Below are 15,570 nucleotides of genomic sequence, written 5' to 3'. Positions count from 1 at the left end.
GTGTGTGTGTGTGTGTGTGTGTGTGTGTGTGTGTGTGTGCCCGCGCCCATACCCGCACCCACATGTGTGTGTGCACGTGCATGAGGAACACAGAGGTTACCTCAGGATACCCTCTCTACCCTGCTTTGGGGGACAGAGTCTCCCTCTAGTCTGAAGATTACCACTAGCCAGCTGACCAATAAGTCTCAGGGATCCTCCTATCTCTGCCTCCCACCAAAATTACAACCATGAGCTACCATGAGTGACTTTAAAAACAAAACAAGCCGGGTGTGGTGGCGCACGCCTTTAATCCCAGCACTCGGGAGGCAGAGGCAGGCAGATTTCTGAGTTCGAGGCCAGACTGATCTACAAAGTGAGTTCCAGGACAGCCAGGGCTATACAGAGAAGCCCTGTCTCAAAAAACCAAACCAAACCAAACCAAACAAAACAAAACAAAAAACAAAACAAAACAGGGATGCTGTGATAGACCTGAGGTTCTCCTGCTTGCAACGTAAGCGTTTCACTGAACCCTCATTCCCGTGTGTGTGTGTGTGTGTGTGTGTGTGTGTGTGTGTGTGTGTGTGTGTAAGATACATATTCCAGAAAATACTACCCCATTAACTATATCCAGCTTCCAGTATTTTACTGCTTTGAACCTGTAAAATGGATTCCATATGGCTCAATATAAAACCCTTGATTTAATTCTTCCCATCACTTCCCAAGGCTATCTGTATGACATATCTAATCAAAACTTTGTTTCCCACCAAATGATTTCTGTGGTGCTTGCCCCAGACCTGAACAGAAAAAGAATCCCATCATTAGTAGAGCTTTGTCAGTCTGACACTTTCCAGTCATGTCTGCTGGAAAATGAAATGAGAATGCAGTATTTCCAGACCTGAAGAGAGAAAGGTTCCCTGCTCAATTAGCAGTGCAGAGAGTTCTACTCCATACAGCATTAAAATGCTAGGGCCCATGGGGTAGCAGACCCAGAAAGCTATTAAACAAGCTGTAACCCACTCTCCACCTCAGGCCAGGCTACAGCCCTCTCCAGCCACCAGCCTGGAGCCTGATTGATCCTGATATGTTATGGATCGAATAACATCCCTTTTTACCTTTTTGTTATTTTATTTATACCTGGTACTTAGTAAGCGTGCATACTGAAAGCGTACAATGTGACATTTCAGTACAGTTGCACATGTGTAATGAACAAATCTGGGTCAACACGTAATGGTCATATCCTGGTCGTCAGCAGGCCCATCACTCAGTATTTATCATTTCCTAAAATTATTAGCAAAATAAATCTGTGTACACAGCAGAGCAAGGGGGTGGGGGAGGAGTCAGTGGAGACAATTGAATCAGCCTGAATCTGAGAGTTATAGAAATGTTGGCTGAGCATGTTAGCCAAGGAAACCTTGGTGGGCAACAGCCCCTCTGAGCCCCATAACCCATCTGCTCTATAAAAGCATTCTCTGCCACCATTCATTCATAGCCACAACATGAGTTCTATGTGTGTGCACACATGCACGTGCTTGTCTGGTTCTTGTGCATATGTTAGAGAGTACATCTGGAGGCCAGAGGTCAACATTGCGTGGCATCCCAATACACCACAGTTGCTACAAATCCTGTTGCTCAGATTCACTCAGGAAACCCCACCTTCAAGAAAGTTCTCTCCTTCTGCAGAAGAGAATCAGAAACTGGCATCTCCAGGTGAACTAGCAGTTCACCACAACTGAGGAATACCAAATGACTGAGGAGCACCTGTAGAAGTGTTCAGATGTTCCTTAGTCATCAGGGAATTGAAACTCAAAACAAGCCTGAGATTCCATCTCACACCAGTCAGAATGGCTATGATCAAAAACTCAGGTGTTGGCAAGGATGTGGGGAAAGATGAACACTCCTCCATTGTTGGTGGGATTACAAGCTGGTACAACCATTCTGGAAATCAGTCTGGTGGTTTCTCAGAAAATTGGACATAATATTACCTGAGGACCCAGCTATACAACTCCTGGGCATATACCCAAAAGATGCTCCAACATATAACAAGGACACATGATCCACTATGTTCATAGAAGTCTTATTTATAATAACCAGAAGCTGAAAAGAACCCAGATGTCCCTCAACAGAGGAATGGATACAGAAAATGTGGTACACAATGGAGTACTACTCAGCTATTAAAAACAATGGCTTCTTAACTAAATGGATGGAACTAGAAAATATCATCCTTAGTAACCCAATCACAAAAGAACACACATGGTATGCACTCACTGATAAGTGGATATTATCTCAAAAGCTCCAAACTCAAGATACAATTCACAGACCACATAAAGCTCAGGAAGAAGTAAGATCAAAGTGTGGATGCTTCAGTCCTTCTTAGAAGGGAGAACAAAATACTCACAGGGAGAAATATGGAGACAAAGTGTGGAGCAGAGACTGAAGGAAAAGCCATCCAGAGACTGCCCCATCTGGGGATCCATCCCATATACAGTCACCAAACCCAGACACTATTGCAGATGCCAAGAAGTGTCTGCGACAGGAGCCTGATGCAGCCGTCTCCTGAGAGACTCTGCTAGAGCCTGACAGATAGAAATAGATGCTCAAAATCAGCCATTAGACTGAGCACAGGGTCCCCAATAGAGGAGTTAGGGAAAGGACTGACTGAAGGAGCTGAAGAGGTTTGCAACCCCATAAGAAGAACAATATCAACCGACCAGACCCTCCAGAGCTCCCAGGGACTAAACCACCAACCAAAGAGTACACATGGAGGGACCCATGGCTCCAGCTGCATATGTAGCAGAGGATGGCCTTGTTGGGCATCAATGGGAAGAGAAGCCATTGGTCCTGTGATGCCTCAGTGTAGGGGAATGCCATGGCAGGGAGGCAGGGGTGGGTGGGGGAACACCCTCATAGAAGCAGGGGAAGGGAGGTGGGATAGAGGGTTTCTGGGGAAGGGGAAACTAGGAAAGGGGATAACATTTGAAACGTAAATAAAGAAAAATATCCACTAAAAAAAATAAAAAAAAAATAAAAAGCACAGTACCTCCTGTCAAAGCAGGTGTCAGCTTCAATTATCTGGTGAGTTCCTATCAGTCCTTCGATGGGGAAGTAAGTATGGATTCCCTAGTTGCAGGGGGTTTCCCTGTGGCTTGTTTCTTCCTCTCCCTCCTCACCTCCTCCCTCTTCCTTCTCTCCCCCTTCCCTCTTCCTGCTCCCCCTTCCCCTTCCTCCTCTCCTCTCCCTCTTCCTCCTCTCCCCTCCCTCTTCCTCCTCCCTGTTCTCCTCTCTCCCTCCCTCCTCCTCCTCCTCTCCCCTCCCTCTTCCTCCTCTCCCCCTCCCTCTTCCTCCTCTCCCCCTCCCTCTTCCTCCTCTTCCCCTTTCCTCTTCCTCCTCTCCCCTTCCCTCTTCCTCCTCTTCCCCTTTCCTCTTCCTCCTCTCCCCCTTCCCTCTTCCTTCACTCCCCCTCCCTCTTTCTGTGTCTCCCACCCGTCTTGTTCTATCTGGCAAGTACTGAGAATAAATCTACCTGATCATAGGAGAGGTTTATCAATAAGGCGTCATGTGGATGTGTATGAAAGAGCCAAGGATGGACACCACACTTCCTTGCTCATGGTAAAAACTGATGGTCCTGGTATTTTCTTCATAGTATTGTATAGAATTGTGTTTAAAGTTCAACAGGTTTTCCTTAGAAAACATCAAACTTTTTCTCATTTTATGCATGGGTGTTTTTCCTGCATATATGCCTGTGCACCTAATGCATACCTGGTGTTCAGGGAAGCCAAAACAAGGTATTATTGGGGGGGGGGGAGGGCTGGAATTGCACCATATGGGTGCTAAGAATTGAACCCAGGTTCTCTGGAAGTGCAGACAGTGCTCTTGAGCAGGAACCATCCCTCCAGCCTTGAACAGGTCATCTTCTTAATGACCATCTTTAGCAAATTCCACAACCCAAGTAAGCATACATGGTTTACTGTGTAAGCCAAAAACACTTATGGATGGCCCTGGGCCTGGCATGCACTGGGGCTAGCCCAGGTTAGCCCACATGCAGGGCCATTTCAATTTGTCAATCTGCCAAAGAGCAAATGCACCAAACCGAAGCTGGCAAGGACAGCTACTTTAGAGAACAGTGTGACAGGACACACACACAATCTATAATCACCTGGAAGAGAGACTCAGTGAGAAGCTTTGTAGATCAGGCTAGCCTGTAGGGGAGGTGTCTTGATTGTCTTAATTGATGTGGAAAGAACCAGCCTGTAAGTGGGCAGCACTATTTTCTAGTTTGGGTTCCTAGTCTGGATAAGAGAGTAGAGGGAGCTAGCTGGGTGCTTAGCATGCACGTGTTTATTTCTCTCTACTCTTGACTGATTGACTTCCAGTCCTGCATTGACTTCCCTGCAGTCCTGAGCTGTAACCTGGAATTGCTCACTGAAATAAACCTTGTCTCCTCTAAATTGCTTTTAGTCAAGGTATTTTTTTTTTCACAACAGACATAAAACTAGGACACTGGATTGGAATATTGCTTTAAAAGAATCTGGTTAGGATCAAAGATGGAGGGGTTTGCTGAGCTGGGTTGGCAAATGAAGTGACCAGTAGTGACAAAGAGAGGGATCCTTGACTTATATCATCAAATGCAAGGCAGCTTTAAACCTACCAGTCTCCAAGGTTGCCCTACAGTTTCCAGTCACAAGGACTTATCTTTAGCAGGGCATGGTGGTGCACACACATGGAATCTTAGTGTTCAAGAGGCCAAAGCAGCAGCTTGTGAGTTCAAGATCAACCTGGACCACAGAGTGAAGTTCATGGGGGAAGGGCACTGGGGAGGGAAGGAAACTGAAGGAAAGAGAAGCTAGGGAAATGCCTCAGGGTAAATTTCTTGCTGTACAAGCATGAGGACCCAAGTTGTGATAGCAGCAGCCTCTTTAAAGGCAAGTGTAGTTGTTACATCTGTAACCCAGTACTGAGGAGTGATGGTGTGGGTGGATGCTAGCGAGAACCATCTCAGAAAGAAAGGTATGAAAGCAAATGAAAAAGTCATTCCAACATCAGCTTCTGACCTTCACACAGGCCTGCATTGGTGGTGCGTGCACGCACGCACGCACGCACGCACGCACGCACACGCACACGCACACACACACACACACACACAGAGAGAGAGAGAGAGAGAGAGAGAGAGAGAGAGAGAGAGAGAGTCCAAATCAAACAAACCCACAAGTCTTCCAATCCTAGCATGTTCTGCTTTCTTTACCTTTGTATGTTTTATTTCTTTAAGCTTTGCCAACCCAATTAGCCTCATTTTGTTTGATTAGGAAATGTGTTTGTTTTATCTTCCGATACTTTTTTTTTTAGTTCTGGAAAGCTGGATGGCACTGGTTTTAGAAAATGAAAACTGACAGTTTTGATTGATAAAAGGAAGCAAAATTGTAATCCAACCAAGAAGGACTTCGTGTGGTCCTTGATTCGTGGCTCATTGCTTAGCGTGGTTTAGAGCATACAAGGCATAGGAATTGTCAGTATAGTTCATGTGACCACCCGTCATCATGGCAACTCTGAAATATCCATGGCCTCTGACCCTCGATGGTGTCCTCTGGGAACCACCCTGCCTTTGTTAAGTAGCCCCTTAGTTATATCTTGTCCATGTAACCCATAAATGAAGGCATTCCACTAGGTGGTATTTTTATTTATTGGACTTTTCAAAAAATTGTGTGTGTGTGTACATGTGCGTATACCTATGTGTGCATGTGTGCGTGTATCTGTGTTGTAATGTGGGCACGCGGGAGCTGCTTTCTCATGTAGGTGAGTGCAGAGACAGAGGTTGATGACAGGGACTCTCTTCAGTCACTCTCCAACTTACTTTTAGAGACAGGCCCTGTCACTGAACCTGGAGCTAACCTTTGGGCTAGGGTGGATGGCCACCGAGCCCAAGGAGTTCATCCATCTCTGCTGCCACCCCAAGTCTAAGATTGCAGACTTACAGCACCATGCTCCGCTTTTATGTGGGCATTGGTGACCCAGACTCAGGTCTTCCTGATTGTGCCACAGACACTACCCACTAAGCCATCTTTCCAGCCCCTGATTTTCTTCTGGGGTACTGAAGATTGGCCAGGGCCTCACTAGGCATGTGCTTGACCACTGAGCTATATCCCCAGCCTGTAATTCTGAGTTTTAAAGTCACTCTATTCCACTCTGAATCATGTTATTGTAAGCATCTATCTGGACATCATTAGGAAGGGTTGGATGAGCACAACAACAAATCAATACAAAAATATTGAGTTAATGTGGAACCTGTGTCTGAAAAGCGAGATTGTCGCTGTGGGTTTATTTTTCTTGTTTTAGGATAATTGCATCCAAGGTTGGTCACTATGCCTCTTCTATTAAAAGTCCTTCTTCATTTCTGAAGGGATTTAGATATGCATGCATTGTATTATACTCTACACTTTATCATATGTCTTAAAATATAACACCCTCATGCTAAAGTCAGGATAGCCATGGAAAGACAGTGCACACACTCGTCTGCCAGTTAGAAGCACACACTCTGTGAAGTGCCATAATCTTGTAGTGACAAAGGCTGATGTTGACTTAAACTCTTGCTATCTTTAGCACAGTTACAATAACACCAATCCACAGAACGTAGCAAGGAAGAAATCTTCCAACTTTGCTTAAGGAGCTGCTGCTCAGGTGTCAGGCTGTATGATGTGGAATAACGCGTGTTATTAGCCTGTATAATTTGTACTCTTTGGGAAAAGTTTATGAAAACCCAAGGGTCGTTAGATGTGCACTCGTGATCAGATGCCAGATCAAGAAGCAAGCACAGACTCAGCTCTGAGGTTCAGGTGGCCAGCACAGCAGAGAACGGCACTGTCCCCTGGCATTAGAGTCCAGTGGGGAATGAGTGATTGGCTCTATGCTGAGGCATTTGTGATCTTTTGTAGGCAGTAGCTCCTTGTCTAGCCACTCTACACAGCACAGTCTTGTTGGGACACTGTTCAGACCATGGCAGCTGGCCAGAGGCTTCCGGTGCACCCTGGGTTAAGTCACCATCCCACAAAGGCTTCAAGGTCCCCAGACTACCTGGCTGACTCCCCTCATCTTCACTTTTGAAGTTCTTCTTTATAAATGTTATTTTTTTATGATGCTTTCATGTACACACACGTACACACACGTATATATGTATATATGTATATATATATATATATATATATATATATATATATATATATATACAATTTTACGTTGTTCACCCTCAATACTTGATGTCCCTTCTCCCCCACTCTCACTGGTCCACTTCCACCAAATAGTTCCCCTTTCTGCATTTATGTGTGTATGAATGTGTATAACTGTATATCTAAATCCAACATGTGCCAGAAATGTGCACTGCTATGTCTTTCTCTCCTTTCATGCTCTTCTCTTGTTCTTTGTGTTCCTCTCTGGGCATTTTTTCTGCCATGAGAGTGGCATATCTATATTCTGTATACACATAAAAACATGCAATACTTACATTTCTGAAACTGGCTTCTTTTGCTTTACACAATGCTCTCAAGTTCTATTTATTCTCTGCAAGTGTCATAATTTCATTGTTTTTATTTCAATTCTATTGTGTGTATGTGTGAGGGGGTGAGATGTCTGAGTGGGTTAGTACATGAATGTATGAATGCATATCATGCATACAAAGGCCAGAAGTCAAAACCAGTGTCTCCATTAGTCACTTCCTGTCTTTTATTATTGTTATCATGTAAAATATTTGCATGCACATGGACGCATGTGGTGCTCAGAGGAGTGAGTTTTCCATTTCAACCATGAAGTTCAGAGGATCAAATGTGGATCACTAAGCTTGCATGACAAGGACTTTTTTTTTTTTTTTTAATCCACTTAGCCATCACCCAGCCTACAACCTTATTTTGAGATGAAGTCTCAAACCAAGAGAACCTGGAGCTCAGTGATTTTCTAGGCTGGCCAGCCAATGAGCTCCAGAGGTCTGTCTGTCTGTCCTGCCCCCAACACTGGGCTTGCAGACACACGTCTATGCCTGGTGTTTCCATGGGTGCTGGGGATGTGAACCCAGGTCATGTTTGCTCAGCAGGCACTTGATTAACTGAGCCAGATTCCCAGTCTAGTTTCATTCTTTGCGATTGAATAGGATCTCACCTTGTATATGTATGACACTTTCTCTGTCCAGTCACTGTTGGAGAGCACCTGGGCTGGCTCCGTTTCTTCGCTGTTCTAAACAGAGCTGCCGTGTGCAGATTCCCTGTGGCATGGTGACTTGGATAGAGTTCTTCTAGTCCATGTCCAGGGATGCTGACGTTCCATGGACCACTGGGTGGGCGTGGCTTTGCCTTATGTTTCTAGAGGAGCTTGGTGTTGATCCCCAGGTGTCTGCAGTTGGCTCACGCTCGCAAGAGCAGAGTGCGGATGTTGCTCTTTCCCTGCATTTCATCAACGTTTCTTGTCTTCTGTTTTCTTGATGGTGTCATGCGGTCTGGAGTGAGACAGAATCTCAGTGGAGCCCTGGTGTGCATTTTCCTGATGGCTAAGGAGGTTGAACATTTCCCCACATATTCATTGGCCATTTATATTTCTTCTTTCCGTGATTATATGTTCAGCTCACCTCCTTACCTACTGACCGAATGCCTTGATTTTGGGGGATGGGGTGGGTGTTAATTCTTTAGCAGTTACAGGTATTAGTTCCCTGCCACATGTTTATAGTAGACAAAAGTTCTCTCCCACCTTCATGCTGTCTCTGAACTCTGTGCCCACACTCACAACCCCCGACAAACATACACACAAATGTGACTTTGTAACATGCAGAGGTCTTGTATCTCCTTGGCTAGGTGTAGTCTGATATTTTTGTTTGGTGTTTGTTTATATGAAGCTATTCTGAATGGGATGTTTTTCTAATTTCTTTCTCACCAAATTTGTTATTGGTATATTGATTTTCTCTCCTGCTACTCTCCTGTAAGTTATTACATCTCAGAATTATCTGGTGAAGAATTTCGGTTCTTCTAAATATAGGATCATATTATCTATGCATAGGAATATTTCACATCTTCTTTTCTTATTTATATTCTTTTATTTCTTTCTGCTGTTTTCTTGCACTAGCTAAGACTCTATGTGCTGTGCTAGACAAGAGTAGAGAGATGAGGCATCCTTGTCTCAGCCTGTATTTTAGAGAGAGTGTCTCAGTTATCTTATAGGACCTTAGAAATGTAGAAACTCCATTAGGGGATACTAAGTTAAAAAGTTACCTATATGTATACAAGTTATTAGCAATATCTCTAGTAGCAATGAGCCTGGAGACCACTCCATTTGTGAGTGGTCTTGCTTCATAAATGGAGGCAGTGCCTGGCCTAGAGAGGTGTGACCCAGCCATGTGTGCAGCCAGCTGGAAGCAAAGCAGGGAGAACCAATCTTTATTCACCACTAACGTCTGTGTACCAGACAAACTCAAAACTTGAGAAGCTTGTAATTAATCAGTCAGATTTATATATCAATATTCTCAATTCATGAGATGCCTATACAGATTATTTCAGAGCCAATTGACAATGATATAAGCTGCCCACCTAGATTAGACAAGATATCCCAGTTATTCTATCCCTACATGATGATATAGCTACCTGTGGCTATTTAAAGCCATGTGGAATCTAAATCTTCCTGCTCATCATCCATCTTCCTCCTCCTCTTCTCCCCTGCCACTCCCTGTCTCTGTAACTCTTAGCTCCACCTCCCTTTTCCCTGTCCAAAAACAGGCTTGTTGTATTAATATTTTAATGAATTAGACAGGGAAAATCCTGCTACCGGCAAGGACATACAACAGCAGGGACTCTGGGGGTGGAGCTGCAGAGTGGAACAGCCACGTTAGAAGATGATGATTTCTTACAACATTAAATATACAATAACCATACAGCCCATCAACTCTACCCTTAGGCATTTGTCCAAGGAAATAAAACTATATGCTCACCTGAAACTTAAATAAATACATATAGTCATTTAATTCCTAACACTCAAAATTTAGAAAGAACCCAACTGTTGTCAGCTGTGAATGGATGAACAAATGATGAGTGAAATGCTGATTAGTGATAGAGGGATGGATCATAATGCATCTGGGAGTTTGGATAACATCCAGGGCACTGTGACAAGCGAAAGAAGCTTTTCTTCTATGTCTTCAGTGAGTCATATGTAAGGCTAGGTCACCAGCATAGTGTTATTAAGAAATGTGTGGCCCTTTAAGAAGTAGCCTTATGGGAAGTCCTTGGGTATGTAAGGCATTTCCTATAAGGGGAATTGTAGGACTCTGGTCCCATCATCCTCTCTCCCCTCATCCCATATTCCCTACCTCTCTCACCTGAGGCCCCAAACAGTATGGCCAACCTGATCTTAGGTTTGAACCTCCAGAACCTGCCTTTTCTTCAAAAGTAACTTGGCCTGGGCACTGTCTTACAGGAATAGAAAGATAGCACAGCTGTATTCTGAATGATTCTATACATGACATTCTGGAAAAGCCAGACCATCAGTCACCAAAAGTAAAGAAGGGATTTAAAAAATGATGAAAGGATTCAAAGAAATGCATTTGAGGTCGGGGAATTAGAGAAACACTCTGTCTCAGGGGCCGATTATGCACTGTGGCTTATCGGACTCAGAGCTACACTCCAAAAAGGGTAAATTTTAGCATCTGCAGTTGCTCTCTAACAGTATATAGAATATTTACAGAGAACTCCTTTGTACACACGAAAGAGACAGTCCCTGGTGCTTAGACCCTCAAGCACAAATCCTGCAGTCTCCTCCTCCTGCCCAAAGAATAACCACTTATCTGACCAAAGGCTCTTTACATTTTCCATCTTCAGCTGTTGTACTAAAGTATAAAATTCATGACTTGCTATCCAGTTTTCTGCTGGTCTTTGAATCATTTATTTCTTTATTCTTTCAACAAATATGTACTGGTCACCAGTAAGCAAAGAATGTCTTTCTGAGTTTCTGAATATCGCAGCTAGAGGAAGCCCCAGGCATTGAGTGTAGATTGCAGATGAAGTCACTGAGCCTCTGAGTTGGAAGTCACACACAGAGCTTAAGAAAAGACTTCAGTGCCCACATAGTGCTCAGTACCATAGCCCCACCTTGCCCTGAGAAGCTAATGGCTGCTTGTCCCTCAGCTCTGGGTGTGCCCTCCAGGGATGGGATTCCTGTGAGAAACTGCTTCCTTTCTCTAAGGGTAAGCCTGATTTCTCACAGTGCAGAAGCACAGAGCTGTGTGGTAACATCGTTCGTTTGGTACCTAGATACAGGATGTTCCTCTTGTCACTGGCAGGCCATTTTAGTTTTCATCCCAAGAAAAGGGAGAACATTATTGAAATGGCATATGAGTTTAATTTTTTTCAGTTCTTTTTTTCTTTAGTTTATTTATTTATTTATTCACTTTACATCCTGGTCACAACCTCCCCTCCCTCCTCTAATACCAGTCCCGCCCTCACAAATCCCTCCTTCCGATTACCTCCCCACATCCTCTGAGAAGGATAAGCCCCCCTTGGGTACTATACCCACCTACATCAAGTCTCAGCCATTCTTCTCTTACTGACCCCCATACGTCAAGCATCCCAGCTAGGGGAAGGAAATCCAATGGCAGGCAACAGAGTCAGAGACACCCCCCCCCTGCCAGTTGTTAGGGGACCCACATGAAGACCAAGCTACACATTGGCTATAAATGTTATAAATCCTGTGTGTTTGCCCTTGTCTGATGTGCCGCTGATAAAGATTCTGCCTCATTCTGTGGGCTGTGTTTGCTCTACTGATGGTTCCTTTTGCTGTACAGAAACTTTTTAAATTTTATGTTGGCCCATATGCTAATTCCTGAGGCAAGTGCCTATGTAGTTGGAGTTCTGTTCAACCCTGCCTTGCCTGTGTCTTGAAGCACATCCCTGTGTTTTTAGCAGTTTCAGCATTTCAGGTCTTAAAACCAAGGTATTTTATGCATGTCAAGTTGGATTTTGTACAAGGTAAAAGATGAATCTCCAGTTTCTTCCTTCTGCAGGTGGATCCCCAGTTTTGCCAGCACCATTTTTTTTTTTGAAGAGACTGTCATTTTTCCCACTGCATGTTTTTTGGCTCTTTTGTCAATAATTAAGTGGCCTTAGACACGCCAGATTATTTCTGGGTCCTCTATTCTGTTAACTGGCCTAACCATCTGTTTATAAGTGACTGAAAAATAAGTACTTAAGAAAGTATTCAGCACCCCTAGTCAACTAGAAAATGTCCACTAAGGTGCTACCTTGAGATAGCCCCTCATCCAGATGAGCGTGGCTGTCATCAATAAATGGTAGTGAGGATGTGAGGGGTGAGGGGCCCTTACTCACTACTGATCAGAGTGCAAAGTAATACCACCATCCTGGAAATCAGTGCGGAAGTTCCTCAGAAAATTAAAAATAAAATTACCACGTTGCCCAGCTGATAGGCAGGCAACTCCTGGACCTATCCACAAGACTCCATATAGCACAGGGATACCTACAGGGCTGTGGTCATGACTGTCTTCTTTACAACTGCAAGGAAATGGAACCAGCCTACCTATCAACAGACGAGTGGACAATGGAGTGTGATACAGATGCACAATGGAATTCTAGCCAGGTCTATAAAAATAGAATCATGAAATTTGCAGATGGATCTGGAAAGTTTAGTATTAACCAAAGTAACCCAAACTCAGAAATAAAAACCATTCTCTCTCATAAGCATTAGTTATACATACATACATACATACATACATACATACATACATACATACACACACACACACAAATATGAATGAGCAGGTGTTAAGTGTAAATGAAACTAGAAAAGATCAAAGGAGGAGGATGAAGATGTCATCCAAAGATGACAAGGAAGGGTGGGAGTGGGTGACAGGTGGGACATGAAAAAGTCAGAGCCTGGGAATTTACAAGGGAAAACTGGGTTGGAGGAAGGTGAGGGGTGGACAACCAATAGAACCCACTTGTTAACTAAAGATGACATTTAAATACAATATAAAAAGAATAACTAAGTAAGCAACATATTTGGGGCTCTGTAAGAAAACCTCAAGATAATGGGAATCTAGATTCCTGACATGGTGTGCAGGAGAACATAAGAGAAAGAGCTCAGAGTGAGAGTGGGTAGACCCCGTGGGTGCTGGTAACCCAACTAAGGGAGTGTCCTCACAAACTGGCTTCTGACTTTCTTGAGAGTCGAGATCATGAAGAGACTAAGTGGAGGTCACTCCGCAGCCTCTGCTATACCTCAGTGCTTTGAACTGTTGGTGAAAAGAGACAGGTGACAGCAGCCATTGGTGTCAGTTTCCTGACTGGGGACAAATCTCCACTGAATTTTTATGTATGAAAGACCAAATATTTGTGGGGAAGGAAGCATGTAGTTAGCAAGTCATTCTCAAAAGCTGCAAGTACAGAAGAGGTGTCTGTCTTTCTGGGACTTTTCTGTTAATATGAGATGGTTTCAAACTTAAACTAGGATTTAAAATGGGAGGGTATTTCATATAATTACCCTTCTAGAGCCAAAGGCTACCTCTAGTTTTTTCTTTATAGTCCCTGAGATAGAGATAAATAAAGGACAGAAAGAATAGTCAGTGTTGCTGTAAGTGTCGTCACAGGACCCAGGATGGAGGCAGGAGGATTAGGAGTTCAAGTCCAGTCTCAACTACATAGAGTGTCTGAAGCTACACAAGGCTACTTAAGATTCTGTTTCAAAACAAAAATAAAGAACAAAGGAGTAATAGCCAATGTTTAACAGGGCCATAAAAGGACAACAAAAGCCAAGTAAGGGGTCTGGAGAAGGGAGACTGGATTTGGAAGATGGTCAAGGAGAGAGGACGCGCTCTCTGGGAGCTTGAGTTCCTGTCTGCGTCAGCCAAACACAGGAACGCAATTTGCCCTGGCTTGGGCTTTGAAACCTGGGCAGCTTTGCCACTGGACTCCGTGTTCCGGTGCCATTATCTTGCCCACAGCATTCTTGCCTGATAAGCCTGGTAACTGGGTATGTAGTCCTCAGTTGTCCCTGGATGCCTGCCCACCCGAGTGCTATTCAACCTGTAAATGAAGGATTGGGGCAAAACTGATATTGTAGAGTCCCTAAAGCAACTCTGAAGTCTTTTGACTCCTTTTATGAGAAAGGAAGTGGCATATAAAAAGGGGCAGGAAAATTAAAATGGAACTTCCTTTTATTTGAGAGCTCTGACTAATGGTAACAATAGCCCCCCTCCATCCACACCTTACTTCTCCCCATTACAAAGAGACACAGTCATTTTTAACATGAACAGTACAAAGGATACTGCCCTCCTTTCTGAAACCACAAAGAACAGCAAGAACATCCCTTTAAACAGAAGTTTCCATTTTATGAATCTTGAGCATTCCAGTACATCATTGTAGAAATATCAATGTGTTCTCCGAATCTAAGCGTACATCACCACCGGTGTTGCATTGTGGCAGTGCCTGCCTCCTGCCCACTTCCTCTTGGCCTCACATGAGTTTATGGCATGGCTGATTTTTTTTGACCTATAATTTAGAAAATGATTTAAACGTGCTTACGTGCGTGAATGTTGTTGAGACCTGATTTGTCGACTACACAATTTGTTCCTGTCAATGCCAGAGAAGAATACGCATCCTCTTGTGGTGTTGAGGGCTGGACTCTGAGTTCAGAGTGAATGCTCTTCAGGTCTTCTGTGCCATTGCTAATGTCTTGTTTTAAATTTTTACTTTTATGTTGTGTCTGGGTATTTTTCTGGATGTATTTTCTTTTCATTATAAGTAGTCTTTCTTGGGTTATTATCATAACAAAACACCAACAGATCCACTGGGTATAAACATGAAGGTGAAGACAAGAATATACCTCAAGTATTTTCTGCTGTGGTCACAGTGTCTGAAAGGGTACCTGGGACACAATCAGCCAGCACTCAAGCATTGCTTGTTGGCCACTGTTGAATGCTGAGGGTGAGATTCTGTACCTTAGGTTCCTCTCTCTTCCTTCCTGAATGCCAGGGTCACAGTGTTATTTGTGTAACAGCCAACTTTAAAATAATTTCCTTACCGGCGATCTGTATGTGAGGCTTGTAATCTTTCCTCCCTTTCTTGACAGATCGGCTGTACAGAAGCTAGGAATGGAAACGTTTGAGGAGGTCTACGATTACCTCAAGAGAGCAAGGCATCAGAATGCAGGAGAAGCAGAGATCTGGGGGCATCTGGAGACGGTGGTTCCTCGGGCCAGTGACTGCTTTGAAATTGACCAACTCCTCTATTTTGAGGAGTTGCTGCTGACCATGGAAGGAAAAGAACCCTCTCTGCAAAACCTGCACTGTGAAGCTGCCCAGAAGAAGCCAGTCAAGGGCACACATTTCTGTGATGATCCATGATGTTTACACTCTGGACATATCTGGAGCCACCACCTTCCCCTTGGCTCCTGGTCAGATGTAAGGATACCTATGGAGAGGAAAGCACTCAGCTGCCTTCCGGGGCATGGAGTCACAGGTCAAGATCATAGATGAAGTCTGGCACCCTGAAAAGCTTTCCCTCAGACGTATAGCCCTCGGGGTTTCCAATAGGGCGGGATCACTCTGAAGACACAGTCACTCAGTAC

The 15,570-nt window shown here is 44.0% G+C and overlaps 1 protein-coding gene across 1 annotated transcript in view; it reads left to right on the top strand.

Moving 5' to 3' along the window:
- Nek11 (NIMA related kinase 11) overlaps positions 1-15,346 on the top strand; it is a 181,319-nt gene extending 165,973 nt beyond the window's left edge. The window contains 1 exon segment of the mRNA XM_021207830.1: positions 15,073-15,346. Within this exon segment, the coding sequence (XP_021063489.1) occupies positions 15,073-15,346 (274 nt within the window).
- The last annotated feature ends 224 nt before the right edge of the window (positions 15,347-15,570 follow it).

Source organism: Mus pahari, chromosome 10 (genome assembly GCF_900095145.1).
Source record: "Mus pahari chromosome 10, PAHARI_EIJ_v1.1, whole genome shotgun sequence".
In the NCBI taxonomy this organism is placed as follows: Eukaryota; Metazoa; Chordata; class Mammalia; order Rodentia; family Muridae; genus Mus; species Mus pahari.
Note: the sequence above shows the minus strand (reverse complement) of the source record. Positions and strands in the feature narration are given on the sequence as shown.